At 39.5% G+C, this 15,682-nt stretch overlaps 1 protein-coding gene across 1 annotated transcript in view; it reads left to right on the top strand.

Annotated features, from left to right (window-relative positions):
- Positions 1 to 15,682, top strand: part of MIPOL1 (mirror-image polydactyly 1) — a 1,009,124-nt gene that overhangs the window by 416,249 nt on the left and 577,193 nt on the right. The window contains exons 9-10 of the mRNA XM_029598907.1: positions 2,757 to 2,790; positions 3,052 to 3,222. Of these exons, the coding sequence (XP_029454767.1) occupies positions 2,757 to 2,790; positions 3,052 to 3,222 (205 nt within the window). The remainder of the gene's footprint in view (positions 1 to 2,756; positions 2,791 to 3,051; positions 3,223 to 15,682) is intronic.

Here is a 15,682-nt window from a genome sequence, read left to right as displayed (position 1 = left end):
TCGTGCATTTTGATAAATCCAGACCTTAGATTGTAAGCCCTCTGAGGATAGGGAAATACTTATAGTACCTGAATATAATCTGCTTTGAAGTGCTGAAAAAAGTGAAATATAAAATAATAAATGAAGCCATTTCAGCAGATTTACACTGGAGTGTTCCTTTTATAAGTAAGCAACTTTGCTTTATCTTGAATAAGCTATTTGTCAACAATGGAAATATGTAGGGAAGGGAGTCCAGGGTGACAGTAGGCACCATACAGTTCCCAGGGAGGAATATGTGGTGCATATTTTATAATGTCTTATAAAACTTTTATAAGAGAAACATTTTCTTGCTTGTTGTTATTTGTTCATTTTTATCAAAAGTTAGGTCACAGTTTTGCTTCTCAGAAGCAAGGTGAAGGACCCTAACTGTAAAACAGGAAAAACAAATCATTATTGACTGAGAAAGGGATAAATCAGGGAAGGATGACATTTTCTATAGGGCTGTGTTCATTTAGAGTACAAGGGCTGTCAGTCTGAAATTACATAACATTGGAAATCAATCAACCTCTTGAGCCCACTAAGCATTCACTTGAGCATTGTCTCTTCTAATTATGGTGAACTTTAAATGTGATGATCTATGTCTTTCCTTTATTACACGTGTGATTAAGTTTTTATATTGCATCAATATGTGTATAGCACCATATAAGATAAATATGGGTCAGTACAGGGGTGCAAAACATAGTTTACAAAGGCATTCAGGTACAGTAGATAAGGGAGTTCCCTTTCCCAGGGAGCTTAGTGTCTTAAAGGAAAATCATGAAGGCCTATAAGAAATATTATAATGGGAACACTTGAAATAATGGTACAGTAGATTACAAAGGAGTTTATGGAAACTAATAGAATTCCTCACTGAAGAAGTAAGTCTTTGAACAGAAATTGAAGATAGAGAATTGGGACATATTGTATTTCAAGGAATGGTAAGTTCTAGAGATAGGGACACAAGAAAAACCTTTAACAGAGTAAGCTGCATAATGAAAGGGGGCTGAAAGAAACCCTCTAAGTGTATGGTGCAGTGGTGCTATAAAGAGAAATGAGGGCTAAGAATGGAGAGCGGCAAAGGAATGCAATGTCTTGAAAGAATAGATGCTTGAATAAAACCCCTTTTTAGCATTTCTATTTACCTCCTAGCAAAGTCCAAAAGTGGAAACTGCAATATTACCAACCACAACAAAGTTTCATCCACTCTATTTTTTTATTTTCTAGAACTGAATAGGTGTTATAACATTATTGAAAATATGTGCACCTCATCTCTATCTGAAATATTTATAGAACCTTCATATGATGGGCCTACATCGCAAAGCTCATTGAGCAACTGAATCATTGTCTAGCTTACTTTGTTCATAATCATAAGTCCTGTCTCACAAGTCTTTATCTATTTTTTTGTCAAAACATTTTTTATGCCATTTAAAAATGACTTTGCTTTCTTGTTAGTGGTTCTAGATATGCTTCCAATATATGAATGAGAATTACACTTACTTCATACATTTATTTATTTATTTATTTAATAATTTTTATATACCCGATTTTTCATGTGGGCATATCAAATTGGTTTACAGTAGTTAACAAATATTCTTTTAAAAAATATTTGCATTTCCAAAAGAAGAGGAAGTAGCTACATGGTTTCATAATATAAATAAATAAAACTGCAACATTACCTCCGTATTTCAGAAGTTATAGCTTTCGAAACACAGACTCTGTAGGGTGTTTCATTGGGTGGGCCTGGCAATGATTCAGTTACTTAATGAGTTTTGTGACGTATCAGAATCTAAAGGTCCTATAAATATTTCCAAATATAGATGAGGTGCACATATTTTGAATATTAAGTTATAATGTCTGTCCATTTCTAGAAAATAAAAAGAGTGGGTGGAACTTTGTCATGTTCAGCAAAAAATATGACAGTTTCATTGCCCCCCTCAGCTGCCCTTTTTCCACCTGTCTTAAATGTACTTCCTGTTTAGCAAGGAAGTGCTCATAAGATACGGGAAGGAGGGGAAGCTGCAGGGTTGGTGAAATGCACTTTCTCGCTGCACTGCACTGCTGCTACCAGTCCCCCTTTGGGGAGACACAGTAAGCAGGGCTGGGATAGTGATGATGTCCTTGTATTGAGACTCCATCTCACAGTCAGTCATACACCTTAAAGGGAGCCTGATTTCATATAGACAGTGCATTTCGCATTTAAAATAAATGAACCTTACAATGTTTGATTCAATTTCCTGTTAAACAGATTGTACAATGAAAACATATTTTACTAAAAGAGTTGCTTACAAAAAGAAAATGATGCATCTGCAGATAACCTTTACATAAAACACAGTCCTGCCTAGTTATGTTGTATGTGGCTTAAAAGCAAAGAATAAAATAAAATTATTGTAGAAGTTAGAAGTGTAGGAATCAATATAAATTATAAGAGCACTTGTGCCTCTATCAACTGAGGCCCTCTCTTCATCTGAGCACATATGAGCAATTGATCCCTGTAGTCATATATTGCAGTAAACATTAATAACTTAACAGTCTGAAGTTGGCGCCACGGAGATGGAGCATTATTGAAAGATGGAGTCAGGCAGGTGGTAGTTTAATATGCTCTGTGTCGTGGTTGACTCAAAAGACTAGTGGAATGAAATTACTTGAGGTTCTAAAGATTTGGAAAGCGAACTCATTTTGCTGCAGCGAGGAAATGCTACTGATCAGGCTTTTCTGTGTCCCTTTTTTTTTTCCCCTAGGCTAGAAAATATTAACCCTGAAGAAAATGACATGGTAAGCCATTCTCCAAGGAGATTTCTGGATGTCAGTCTTCTATCTTAGAAGCTTAAGTTCAATTGAGTGGGTTTCAAGAACTAAGATACGGGGAAAAACCAAGAATTGACACACTAATAATGTACATCTTTGCTGCAGTATGAAAATTCAATAACTTCCCTTTGTCAATTTACATTTCACATGTGCCTATTAATTAAAACCCTATATTAAACAAAATATATTAAAACTTTGTGTCTGACTAACACACTATGCTGTTGGTAGACATTACAGGAATTACTGAGCAGGGTAAACAAGGCAGACACGGGGATAGCAATAGAGAAGAGTGGAGCTGTAATTGTGGATCGAATATACAAGACCAGAGAGTGTAAAGAGAAGATAACTGCAGAAGAAATGAATGCAGTAATTGAACAGAGAGATGCTGCTTTGTCCCAAGTAAGTAACGACTATAAAGGATTCCTTATTGTTTTCCCTCATGATTGGTCTCTGAGCTATTAATTTTTTCCTTTGCTTTTAAAAGGCTTCATAATTAGGGAAATTCAGAGTTTTTCAGATTCATAAATATCAGTGTAGTACAGCAGGGTTTCCCAAGCTTGGCTCTTGAGATCTTTATTCTGCTCTGGTTTTCAGGATATCTTTGGTGAATATTCATGAATTTTAATTTATATACATCATGGTCTAAGGACTATGTTAAATTTAGGTTTTGGTTATCCTGAAAACCAGACATAGTTGAAGGTCCTGACTACTGAATTTGAGAATCCATGCAATACATTGCATAATTCATATTAAATTATCTCAAAACATTTTTCAGTTGCTTGTTGTTTACATACAATAAACATAAAAATGCAATCATCACTGCACTTTATCACAATGGTTATGAGACCAGTCTTCATGACTCACCTAGCCTGTCTGGTTTTCATGATATTCCTAATGAATAATTTTACATACAGCAACCTGGTAATTAGATCCAGAGTATGCAAATAAATCTCATGGAGACTGAGCGTGGATACCTTGAAAACCAGATTTGCTAAGAGGGTATGGAGGACTGGTTTAACAGATTAGGATACGAATAAATGTTTGTTGGCAAGAGAGAGAGGTATATCTTGAGGTTGCATTTGAAGAAAGGGAGACCAGATTGAATGGAGTACCTTACATAAGCATAAACTCTGAATCAAACAGTTTGAGTGGCTGATTTTGAGTTTGTGTATATATTAGGTCACCTGTATTTTATTTATTTATGAACATTTGATATTCCGCTTTTTGCCAGGAATGTACTCAAAGCGGATTACAGAAATTAAGACTTAGGTATAACAATGTTAAATGTAGTTTACAGTGAGTACTGTTGTACAGCATAAGGATCAAATGTGGGGAAAAAACGTTAATAGTCCTAATGAGCCGGCTGGGGAAAGACCTGGTTGATGGCCATGCCTTGGCTTTTTTTCAGAAAGTGAGGTAATTTGGTTTCTGGCAAGATGGGTAAAGGAACCTCATTGCAGATCTTGGGAACATAGCAGCTAAAGGCTCTTAGTCTTGTGCAGTTCAGTTTGATAGAAGTTAGGGGTGGGGAGGAAAGAAGAGCCTTTTATGAGGATTGGAGCTATCTAGCCAGGGTTTAGAAGACAATGAGATGGGTGAGATACTCAGGAGCCTGTTTGTTCACATATTTTAAGATGAAACAGAATGGTTTGAATTTAATCCTGGTTTCAATCAGTAGCCCATCTTGTCTGTGGAAGATGGGTGTTATGTTATCTTATGGTTTGGCCTTTACTGGGATTCTGGGCTCCATGCTTTGCACGAGTTGTAGTTATTTCAAGCAGGTCTTGGAGATACTGTTCAGAAGAGAGTTGCTGTAGTCTAAATGTCTAGTGATTAGTTCATGGATAACTGATGCAAAGTTCTACTGATTGAAGTAGTAGCATAGTTGCCGGATCCATTGTACCTGAAGACTGGAGGATAGCAAATGTAACCCCAATATTTAAAAAGGGCTCCAGGGGCGATCCGGGAAACTACAGACCGGTTAGCCTGACTTCAGTGCCAGGAAAAATAGTGGAAAGTGATCTAAACATCAAAATCACAGAACATATAGAAAGACATGGTTTAATGGAACAAAGTCAGCATGGCTTTACCCAGGGCAAGTCTTGCCTCACAAATCTGCTTCACTTTTTTGAAGGAGTTAATAAACATGTGGATAAAGGTGAACCGGTAGATATAGTATACTTGGATTTTCAGAAGGCGTTTGACAAAGTTCCTCATGAGAGGCTTCTAGGAAAAGTAAAATGTCATGGGATAGGTGGCGATGTCCTTTCGTGGATTGCAAACTGGCTAAAAGACAGGAAACAGAGAGTAGGAATACATGGGCAATTTTCTCAGTGGAAGGGAGTGGACAGTGGAGTGCCTCAGGGATCTGTATTGGGACCCTTACTGTTCAATATATTTATAAATGATCTGGAAAGAAATACAACGAGTGAGATAATCAAATTTGCAGATGACACAAAATTGTTCAGAGTAGTTAAATCACAAGCAGATTGTGATAAATTGCAGGAAGACCTTGTGAGACTGGAAAATTGGGCATCCAAATGGCAGATGAAATTTAATGTGGATAAGTGCAAGGTGATGCATATAGGGAAAAATAACCCATGCTATAATTACACAATGTTGGGTTCCATATTAGGTGCTACAACCCAAGAAAGAGATCTAGGTGTCATAGTGGATAACACATTGAAATCGTCGGTGCAGTGTGCTGCGGCAGTCAAAAAAGCAAACAGAATATTGGGAATTATTAGAAAAGAAATGATGAATAAAACGGAAAATGTCATAATGCCTCTGTATCGCTCCATGGTGAGACTGTACCTTGAATACTGTGTACAATTCTGGTCGCCGCATCTCAAAAAAGATATAATTGCGATGGAGAAGGTTCAGAGAAGGGCTACCAAAATGATAAAGGGAATGGAACAACTCCCCTATGAGGAAAGACTAAAGAGGTTAGGACTTTTCAGCTTGGAGAAGAGACGACTGAGGGGGGATATGATAGAGGTGTTTAAAATCATGAGAGGTCTAGAACGGGTAGATGTGAATCGTTATTTACTCTTTCGGATAGTAGAAAGACTAGGGGGCACTCCATGAAGTTAGCATGGGGCACATTTAAAACTAATCGGAGAAAGTTCTTTTTTACTCAATGCACAATTAAACTCTGGAATTTGTTGCCAGAGAATGTGGTTCTTGCAGTTAGTATAGCTGTGTTTAAAAAAGGATTGGATAAGTTCTTGGAGGAGAAGTCCATTACCTGCTATTAAGTTCACTTAGAGAATAGCCACTGCCATTAGCAATGGTTACATGGAATAGACTTCGTTTTTGGGTACTTGCCAGGTTCTTATGGCCTGGATTGGCCACTGTTGGAAACAGGATGCTGGGCTTGATAGACCCTTGGTCTGACCCAATATGGCATTTTCTTATGTTCTTATGGGGCTCTCGCTACTTTAGAGATATGAGCTTCCATAGTGAAGTTAGGATCAAGTTGGACCCCTAAGCTTCATATAGAGTCTTTGAGCTGGGGGAGATACTTGATAGGGAGGGAATAGAATGTAGGGGGTGACCTTGCTGGCTTAACCAGAGGTGTTCAGATTTGGAGGGATTGAGTTTATGATTGTTGAGCCATTGGACTTCTGCTATCAGACAGTTACTGAGATTGGCAACGGGAGAGGATTGATCAGATCCTCCAAAGTTGGAGGTCATCTGCACATAGGTAAATTTCACTGTTGAAGGATAGTGTTATCGATCTGCTCCCCCAGAGGGGTGGAGCTAGCAATCTGTTATCGATCAGCTCCTCCCGAGGGGAGGAGTAGCAATCTGTTATGGATCTGTTTCCCCAGAGGGGAGGAGTTAGCAGACTGTTAGTAATCAGTTCCTCCAGAGGAGAGGAGTTAGCAACCTGATGTAGATCTGTTCCTTCAGAGAGGAGGAGTTGCAATCTGTTATGGAATCTGCTCCCCCAAGGAGAGTAGCCAGCAGTCCGTTGTACTCCATAGACGGAGTTAGTGATCTGTTGTGGGTTGACTCCCCACAGAGTGGCAGTCTGTATGGTACCGCTCTAGTAGTATAAGGAATGAACACTTAATGTAAATTGGTGAATCCTTGGGCCGATGGCAGATGACAGTGCCCCCAGGAGGATATCCTGAGAGGGACCACCAGCTAGGCTGGAGTATGGAGACACACAGATAGTTCTTTATTAGACAGGAAGTAGAACCACCAGAGGTGGCAGTAGTGAGCTGATGTGCCCGGCAGGGCTGAAGTCCCTCAGATACTGGAATTGCAGTCTCTGGGTTGCTGAGCTGTAGAGAAAGACTATAGGTAGTGAGTAGACAGGGTATGTTGGATACATAACCAGTAGTAGATGACACACTCACAATTGTAGATGTTTGTAATGGCTTCAATGCAACAGTCTTCAGTATATTCAGGAACAGGAGCCGTAGGTGAGTACTGGTTCCTATATGCAGTCTGGAATAAGAACTCACAATATCTGTGTATGAGATGGCTTCTGGAATAGAAGAGAGTCTTTGGAGGGTTTTAGGAACATAGGCTCTCGTGGAGCGAGTACCAGTTCCTATCTGCAATAATAACTCATGATCTCCGTACCTGTGATAACGTCTTAGACAGAAGAGAGTCTTCAGAGATTAGGAACATAGGTCCTCGTGGAGCGAGTACCGGTTCCTATCTGTAATAGAACTCACAGTGTTTATGTCTGTGATCGCTTCCAGGCAGTAAGGAGTCTTCTGAGCATTCAGGGACGTAGGCCCTCGAGGAGCGAGTACCGGATCCCGTCTTAGCAATCTCAAATCAAGAAGAGAGAGCGGGGCCCCCGAGGAGCGGGGTACCCCTTGGTAAGTTAGAGGAGACAGAGCAGCATCGAGAGAGTTATCCCCTTTGCTAACTCTATTCGTAGTTGCAAGCAAAGATCTTTAAGTTGAAAGCGGATGATGTCACTATGGGGGGATGCCCCCGAGGTTCGCGCCCTTGCTGGTACAAACTCTGGAGCGCATGCGCGCGCCCTTACATCACCAGGAACATGGCGGATCCACAGGTCAGGCCAGCCCGGGGATTCCGGGGAGAAGCGGCGAGGAGAAGCTGCGGTAGCATCTGACAATCAGACCCGAAGGGAGTCGCCACAAGGTAGAAAGGGTGGAGCAAGGGCGAGAACAGGCACGAACGCAACAGATAGAATCAGGTTGCAGATAGGATGATGTTGATGTTGAAGAGAACCGAGGAAAGAACAGAGCCCTGAGGTACTCACAAATTAGATTTCTAGAAGTGGACTGTTTGTCGACCCATAAGACAGATTGAGCTCTGTTGGACAGAGAAGATTGGAACCACCTAAGGGCAGTATCTTTGATTCTGATTTTTCTCTAGGCATCAAATAAAGAGGCTAAGATCAATGTGTCAAAGATTTCAGAAAGATCCAGTAACCCTAGGATGGAATCACCATCTTGATCTGCGTTTAGATGGATTCCATTGGTAGGTCAGATTCAGTGCCACAACCTTTCCTAAAATTGGACTGATGGGATTGATACTGTATGACCCACTAGTCTAAGGCTGGTTTAGGATTTTAAAGGACACATTATTAAAAGTCAACAATTAAAAGGTGGTGTGCCTATCAAAGAAGTCTAGTAATATAAAATCATGACAAGCACACGATTGCTACTTTCATGGTCTAAATTTTGTCAGGTCAATATAACATCATATGGGTAACCCACAGGTATAATTCTAGTGAATGAATAATATTAAACATATACCTGTATATATTTTAACACATTTTTATTAATCATTTAATTTGAATACAATTTTATAATTTAAAGTTACACATTTTTAAAACCACATCAACACTCTCACTCATACTACATTCACACATACTCAATCATATTGCACCAAAAATATTGCACCTATTTCTAATACAACAGTTCACCTATTTCCAACATATTAAAATACATCCATATTTTGCAACCAGATAGCACCAATATTATAAATTACATTACATCTATTATTCTTTTGCCAACAAATATCTTAACCTATCCTTATTTTAATTGTTACTTTTCATTTTTTTAGTTCCCTTTCATGTTCTTTCTCATTATCAACTCCCACTTATCATATTTTTAGTTCCCTTTCATGTTCTTACTGATTATCAACTCCCGACAAAAAGCTTCCATTTCACCGAGATGGTTTCCTCAGGGGACCATTATCAACTCATTTCTTTCACTTGAGAAACCGGGAACCTTTCTATTTGGTTCATAGATACTTGTTTCTTGTGCTATCTACGATGAGACACAATCCTAAATATAAAGATTTTTTGATTATTACCAAACGTTTAAGATTAATCAGCAACATCATGAAATACAGTGTATCTATAAATAATCCGTTTACCCAGTCACCATCCTTAAATTCCAGCGGGATTCTTACCTATATATTTCTTGTATAGCTCCTTAAATATAATGCTCTCAGATTCTTCCGAACTTTACACAACCTAACAATCCATCAAAAAAAAATATATATTAATCTACCACCGTTTAAAACATGAGTTCTTTAAATTCACTCCCATTGGCATACTAACCTTCCAATGTGTTTTTACATCCACTTCTTATCTTATACACCACCAGCTTCGTGAATCAGCATTTTAAATACTTGAAATCCTTTATAAACGCCGCTACTTCACAAACCTCCAATCTTTGTGTCTTTGAGCTCTTACTTGAATGCGCCGTCAACTATCCTACTCAAGTCTCATCTAAAACAAATATAATAAATATAATAAACCACATAACATCCTTCCTCCCTCATATCCATTATTTGGTTTAATGTTTTAAAACAAACAAGACCAACTCACCTTCTAACATACCTTCCAAATGTTACTCCATTTTCTCATCACAAACGCCGCGGCTGCGCATTGCCTCTTACCAAAACCCTTAAGTTTAAATCTCCCTCCTCTCATTCCCATTGGATATCACTCAATCACAAGGTCCACAACCTATCAATGAAACTCCACCTCCCTGTAACTGTTAGGTTGTGTAAAGTTTGGAAGAATCTGAGAGCATTATATTTAAGGAGCTATACAAAGAAATATATAGGTAAGAATCCCGCTGGAATTTAAGGACGGTGACTGGGTAAACGGATTATTTATAGATACACTGTATTTCATGATGTTGCTGATTAATCTTAAACGTTTGGTAATAATAAAAAAAATCTTTATATTTAGGATTGTGTCTCATCGTAGATAGCACAAAAAACAAGTATCTATGAACCAAATAGAAAGGGTCCCGGTTTCTCAAGTGAAAGAAATGAGTTGATAATGGTCCCCTGAGGAAACCATCTCGGTGAAACGGAAGCTTTTCGTCGGGAGTTGATAATCAGTAAGAACATGAAAGGGAACTAAAAAAATGAAAAGTAACAATTAAAATAAGGATAGGTTAAGATATTTGTTGGCAAAAGAATAATAGATGTAATGTAATTTATAATATTGGTGCTATCTGGTTGCAAAATATGGATGTATTTTAATATGTTGGAAATAGGTGAACTGTTGAATTAGAAATAGGTGCAATATTTTTGGTGCAATATGATTGAGTATGTGTGAATGTAGTATGAGTGAGAGTGTTAATGTGGTTTTAAAAATGTGTAACTTTAAATTATAAAATTGTATTCAAATTAAATGATTAATAAAAATGTGTTAAAATATATACAGGTATATGTTTAATATTATTCATTCACTAAATTTTGTCAGGTAATTCCAAAGATAGTCCTATAAACATAAGATGGTGTTTATCGTATACAGTGTTTGGAAGAATCTCATAATGTCATAAGCTGTGAAAGGTTACTCTTCATATCGATATCCCAGTATAACAGTATGGGTTAGATCCAAATACTGCAAAAGAACTTGATTTTAAAAACATTTTATAATTTCATTGTTTCTTAAAGACATGCCTTTTAGTGAAATACTGGTACTTCTCAAGTGGTTGAAGGCAGATATATCTGACACATACTAATAATATCCACTAGCAACATTAAGAACATAAGAAAATGCCATACTGGGTCAGACCAAGGGTCCATCAAGCCCAGCATCCTGTTTCCAACAGTGGCCAATCCAGGCCATAAGAACCTGGCAAGTACCCAAAAACTAAGTCTATTCCATGTAACCTATTGCTAATGGCAGTGGCTATTCTCTAAGTGAACTTAATAGCAGGTAATGGACTTCTCCTCCAAGAACTTATCCAATCCTTTTTTAAACACAGCTATACTAACAGCACTAACCACATTCTCTGACAACAAATTCCAGAGTTTAATTGTGCGTTGAGTAAAAAAGAACTTTCTCCGATTAGTTTTAAATGTGCCCCATGCTAACTTCATGGAGTGCCCCCTAGTCTTTCTACTATCCGAAAGAGTAAATAAGTGATTCACATCTACCCGTTCTAGACCTCTCATGATTTTAAACACCTCTATCATATCCCCCCTCAGTCGTCTCTTCTCCAAGCTGAAAAGTCCTAACCTCTTTAGTCTTTCCTCATTCACCCTGTTGTGTCTTGTTAACTATGGCACTGCATGGATTGTATTATAAGGAAGTTGCATATATGTGTTTCTGAAGGTAACAGTCCAATCATATTGTATATTATGTGGAATAGTCAGTTAATAATGTCAAACCAGTTTTAGAGATTAGAACTCTAGGATTTGAGTTTTAATTTAGAATATGAGTTTTCTTTGAATATTCTATATGGGTAAGCGATCCACTAAAATTTCTGATGGGAAATAGCTTTGGGATTTCTACTTATGACCAAGTCTTGAACTTTTTTTGTGACTTAAGTGTGAAGGTTTGTCTTTGTATGCTGCATGTATGATTTTTGTAAATGACTTAAGTGCTGGGATTTTCTGTCCAAGTCTGTTTACTGATCAGGCTATATAGGCTGTAAAATACCTGATTTATAAATAGGATGCAATAAGTACAGGAAAAAGTGTATGAAGAGGGCAGATCATGAATGCTCCCTGTTTCCCCTTATATATTTTCACTCCATAGGGAGAAACCAAAATTCTCTGCCTTATGGAAGTTAGACTGACTTTGGATTTCTGCACTTTAAGGGGAAATTTTCAAAAGAATTTATGTGTGACTGAACTTTTTGGAAATTATTTTGGGGGTTGTATGTGCAAACATATGCATGGAAGCATTTTGCAGGTACTTTTACACATACTTGAAAGGAGGCATAAAAGGAAGTGATACTACTTCTGTATAGGCCCCTGGTAAGATCTCATTTGTAATACTGTGCACAGTTTTGGAGACCGCACCTTCAAAAAGATATAAACAGGATGGAGTAGGTCCAGAGGTTGGCTACTAAAATGGTCAGTGATCTTCTTTCTAAAACATATGGGGACAGACTTATAGATCTAAACTTGGACATCCTAGAGGAAAGGGTAGATATGATTGAGACATTTAAATATCTCAAAGGTTTCCATGCTCAGGTGAGGGGCCTCATTTAGCAGAAAGGAGGCTGTAAAATGAGGGATCATGGAATGAGAGTGAAAGTGGGTAGACTCATGAGTAATCTTTGAAATATTTCTTTATAGAGTGAGGGTGGTGGATGTATAGGGCAGCCACCCTGTGGAACTGGTGGGGACAAAAACAGTATCTGAATTCAAGAAAGTTTGGGATGAATACAAGGGATCTCTAAGGAAGTGATAGAAATTATAAAGCTCTCAAACAGCAAATGTGTGCACTTAGGCTGGCGTAAGTTGTGCGCACTGACAGGAGGTTGTACTGGCCTCCCTGTCCCGCTCTCCTCCCCGCCTCTTTGCCAGGCCTGGATCTTGTGCACGTAACCCCTGTGTTTTATACGTGCGGGCAAATTAAAATTTGCCCGTTAGTGGACATATGACATTTTTCTTAAAGATATCCAATAATTTTGAACCTACATCTTTGTAAAGCAGAAAATTGCAAAGCCTGATTGCCATATAAGCAAAAGGGCTCTTGCTTAAAACCAAACTAAATAGCTCTTATTTTTTATTTATTCATTTTGGACCTGAGAGTTTCTTTCTGCTCTTATGGGCTTCTAGCTGAATTGGAACCAGGGCTGGGTCTAGCTGGCGGCACTGAGCATTGGAGCCTTACCCTGCAGGACTTCACAAAGGGCATTCCTAGGGCTCATATAAACAGAGTAGGCCTAGCCGTCAAAGTTGCCACCTCTGCCTATTTCCTGGAATATGATCCACAATATTCATCATCCACATAAGGTGAGTGAACTATATGACAGGAAGCACTGTTCATCCCTCCTTTCACTGCTCTGTACAGGGGTACCTGACATCAGTCATGAACATGTGTTATGAACTGTGTCATGATCAAGCAATGGACATATCTGGAGGCTCTTGAGTGGATGCTCCACTCACTCATTTTGTCCCTTTTAAAAGACTGATGGTCCTTGTCACAAAGAGGCAGAAGAAGAGTGTCAGATGTTCTAAATTAATACAATCAGATGTGATCTTTTTATAGGGATGTAGTGTGATGCCCTAGAAATGGCACCGGTCACTATAAATAGGCAGCCATCACATGCACATGTTCATTGCCTGATAGCTACAGTGGTCACAGCCATCACCAGCATTACTGCTATTGCTTTATCCCTTTTTCTCAAGCTAATCCTCTCAGACTACTATCAGAACTATCAGAATTACCACTGGCAAGTCCTCATTTCAGATCTTGGAAGTTTCCAGTCATCATGTCTTCTCCTATATGTGTGTGAAGTGTTGGATGCTCACAAATTGTTGATGTGTCTAATGTGTGTTGAAAGTAACAAGCAATAGTGCCTTTGTAGTTTGCCTTGCTTTTTCTGTACTGTAAACTAACTGAGTGGTTTTTTTTTAATGATTTTCAAACTGACCCAGACCCTATTATGATTCTGCTGTTAGTCTGGTGGTTGGAGTAGGGCATTTTCCCTCTCAGCTGTTTGGAGGGCCAGTTCATGGACCTCTGGGTGCCCAAATGTTTCCAATAGGACCATACCCTGAGAGGAATGAGAAGCCAGAAGATCAGCTGTAGCTGGTAGATAACAGCTACCCTCTGAGTATATCCATTTTCTTGTCTCTCATGGTGCAGCATGGTAACTTGTATATCTGAAAAAGGTTGCTTTCACATGGTATTTGTCTCTGGCTTGCTGATATAGCAGGCACTGTATTGTGTAGTGTGCCACTTACTCAAGCTTTTCAACAGTATAACTACTTATGTTTGTTTATCCAACAAAACAATCCTGATCCAGACAGACAACCAGGTAGTGATGAGGTACATCAACAAACAGAGAGGAACCGGATCCTACCTCCTTTGTCAGGAGGTAGCACAGATTTGGGCTTTTGCTCTATCTCAGCATGCTTCTCAGAGCGACCTACCTGGCAGGTGTGGACAATGTTCTAGCGGACAATCTGTCGGGAATTCCAGCCCCACGAGTGGTCCCTCAACCCTATAGTTGCAGGCAGAATATTTCAGAAGTGGGGGCACCTGACCATTGACCTATTCGCATCTCTGCAGAATCGCAAGGAGGACAACTTCTGCTCTCTCCATCAAAGTCGTAACGTTCCAACTTGAGACGCATTTGCCCTCTCCTGGAGGGAAGGTCTTCTTTATGCCTACCCACCACTTCCTTTCATCAGCAAGACTCTCGGGCAGCTATGCATGGACAAGGGTCTAATGATTCTCATAGCCCTCTACTGGCCACGTCAGGCTTGGTTTCCTATCCTTCGGGATCTCTGTGTCCACAGATTCCTCTGGGCTCGGACCCGACCTTCATATCTCAGAGGAACGGCCAATTGCACCACCCCAACTTGCAGGCCTTGTCACTGACAGCTTGGATGTTGAAAGGTTGATCCTACAGCCTCTCAATCTTTCGGAATCTGTATCTCAGGTCCTGGTAGCTTCATGAAAGCCTTCTACTAGAAGGTCTTATCATTCGAAATGGAAAAGATTTTCCTTGTGGTGTACTTCAAAGGAGTTAGATCCTTTTACTTGCCCCACAAATCAGTTTTTAGACTACCTCTGGCATCTCTCAGTCTGGTTTACAAACCTCTTCCTTCAGAGTGCATGTCAGTGCAGTCGTCGCATTCCATAGAGGTAAGGGGGATGTCTCTATCTCGACACAGCCCCTGATAATGCGCTTTATAAAAGGCTTGCTTCACCTGAAGCCTCCTCTCCATCCACCGGCCCCGTCTTGAGACCTTAATGTGGTTTTAGCGCAGCTTCTGCATTCTTGCGAGCTGAAACATATCACTTCGAAGGTCCTTTTCCTTCTGGCATTAACATCTGCTTGCAGGATCAGTGAGCTACAGGTGCTGGTTACATATCCCCACATGAAATTTCTTCATGATCGGGTGGTCCTTTGCACTCATCCTAAATTTCTACCGAAAGTAGTATCTGAATTTCATTTAAATCAATCCACAGTGCTGCCTACTTTCTTTCTTTCTTTCCAAAGCCCAACTCACTTTCTGCTGAGCGGGCTCTGCATTCCTTGGACTGTAAACGTGCGCTTGCCTTTTGTTTGGAAAGCACTGCAGGCCATAGGAAGTCCACCCAACTTTCCAGGTACCATCAGCCCAAGAACAGTGAAAGGAGCAGTGAGGCTGGCAGGACTTCTAAGACCCTGCCAATCAAAGAAATGATTTTAGAAACCAGTGACTGGAGCAACAGGCTTGGAGGGGTTTCTCAGGCCCTGCCAAACAAACAGGAAAAGGACAGTATAAAGAGAACACCTTTGGAAATTATATGTACTCCATGGAGTACATCTTTCCAATCTTATTTTCTCTTTCTGCACTAACATGAATGCTACTTCTTTAACACTAGGGGCAAGGGAAGCAAGAGTCTGCACTTCAGAAGAGACCACTCAAACCCCCACACTTA

This window comes from Rhinatrema bivittatum, chromosome 4 (genome assembly GCF_901001135.1).
Source record: "Rhinatrema bivittatum chromosome 4, aRhiBiv1.1, whole genome shotgun sequence".
NCBI classification, from domain to species: domain Eukaryota; kingdom Metazoa; phylum Chordata; class Amphibia; order Gymnophiona; family Rhinatrematidae; genus Rhinatrema; species Rhinatrema bivittatum.
This window is presented reverse-complemented; position numbering and strand designations above follow the sequence as displayed.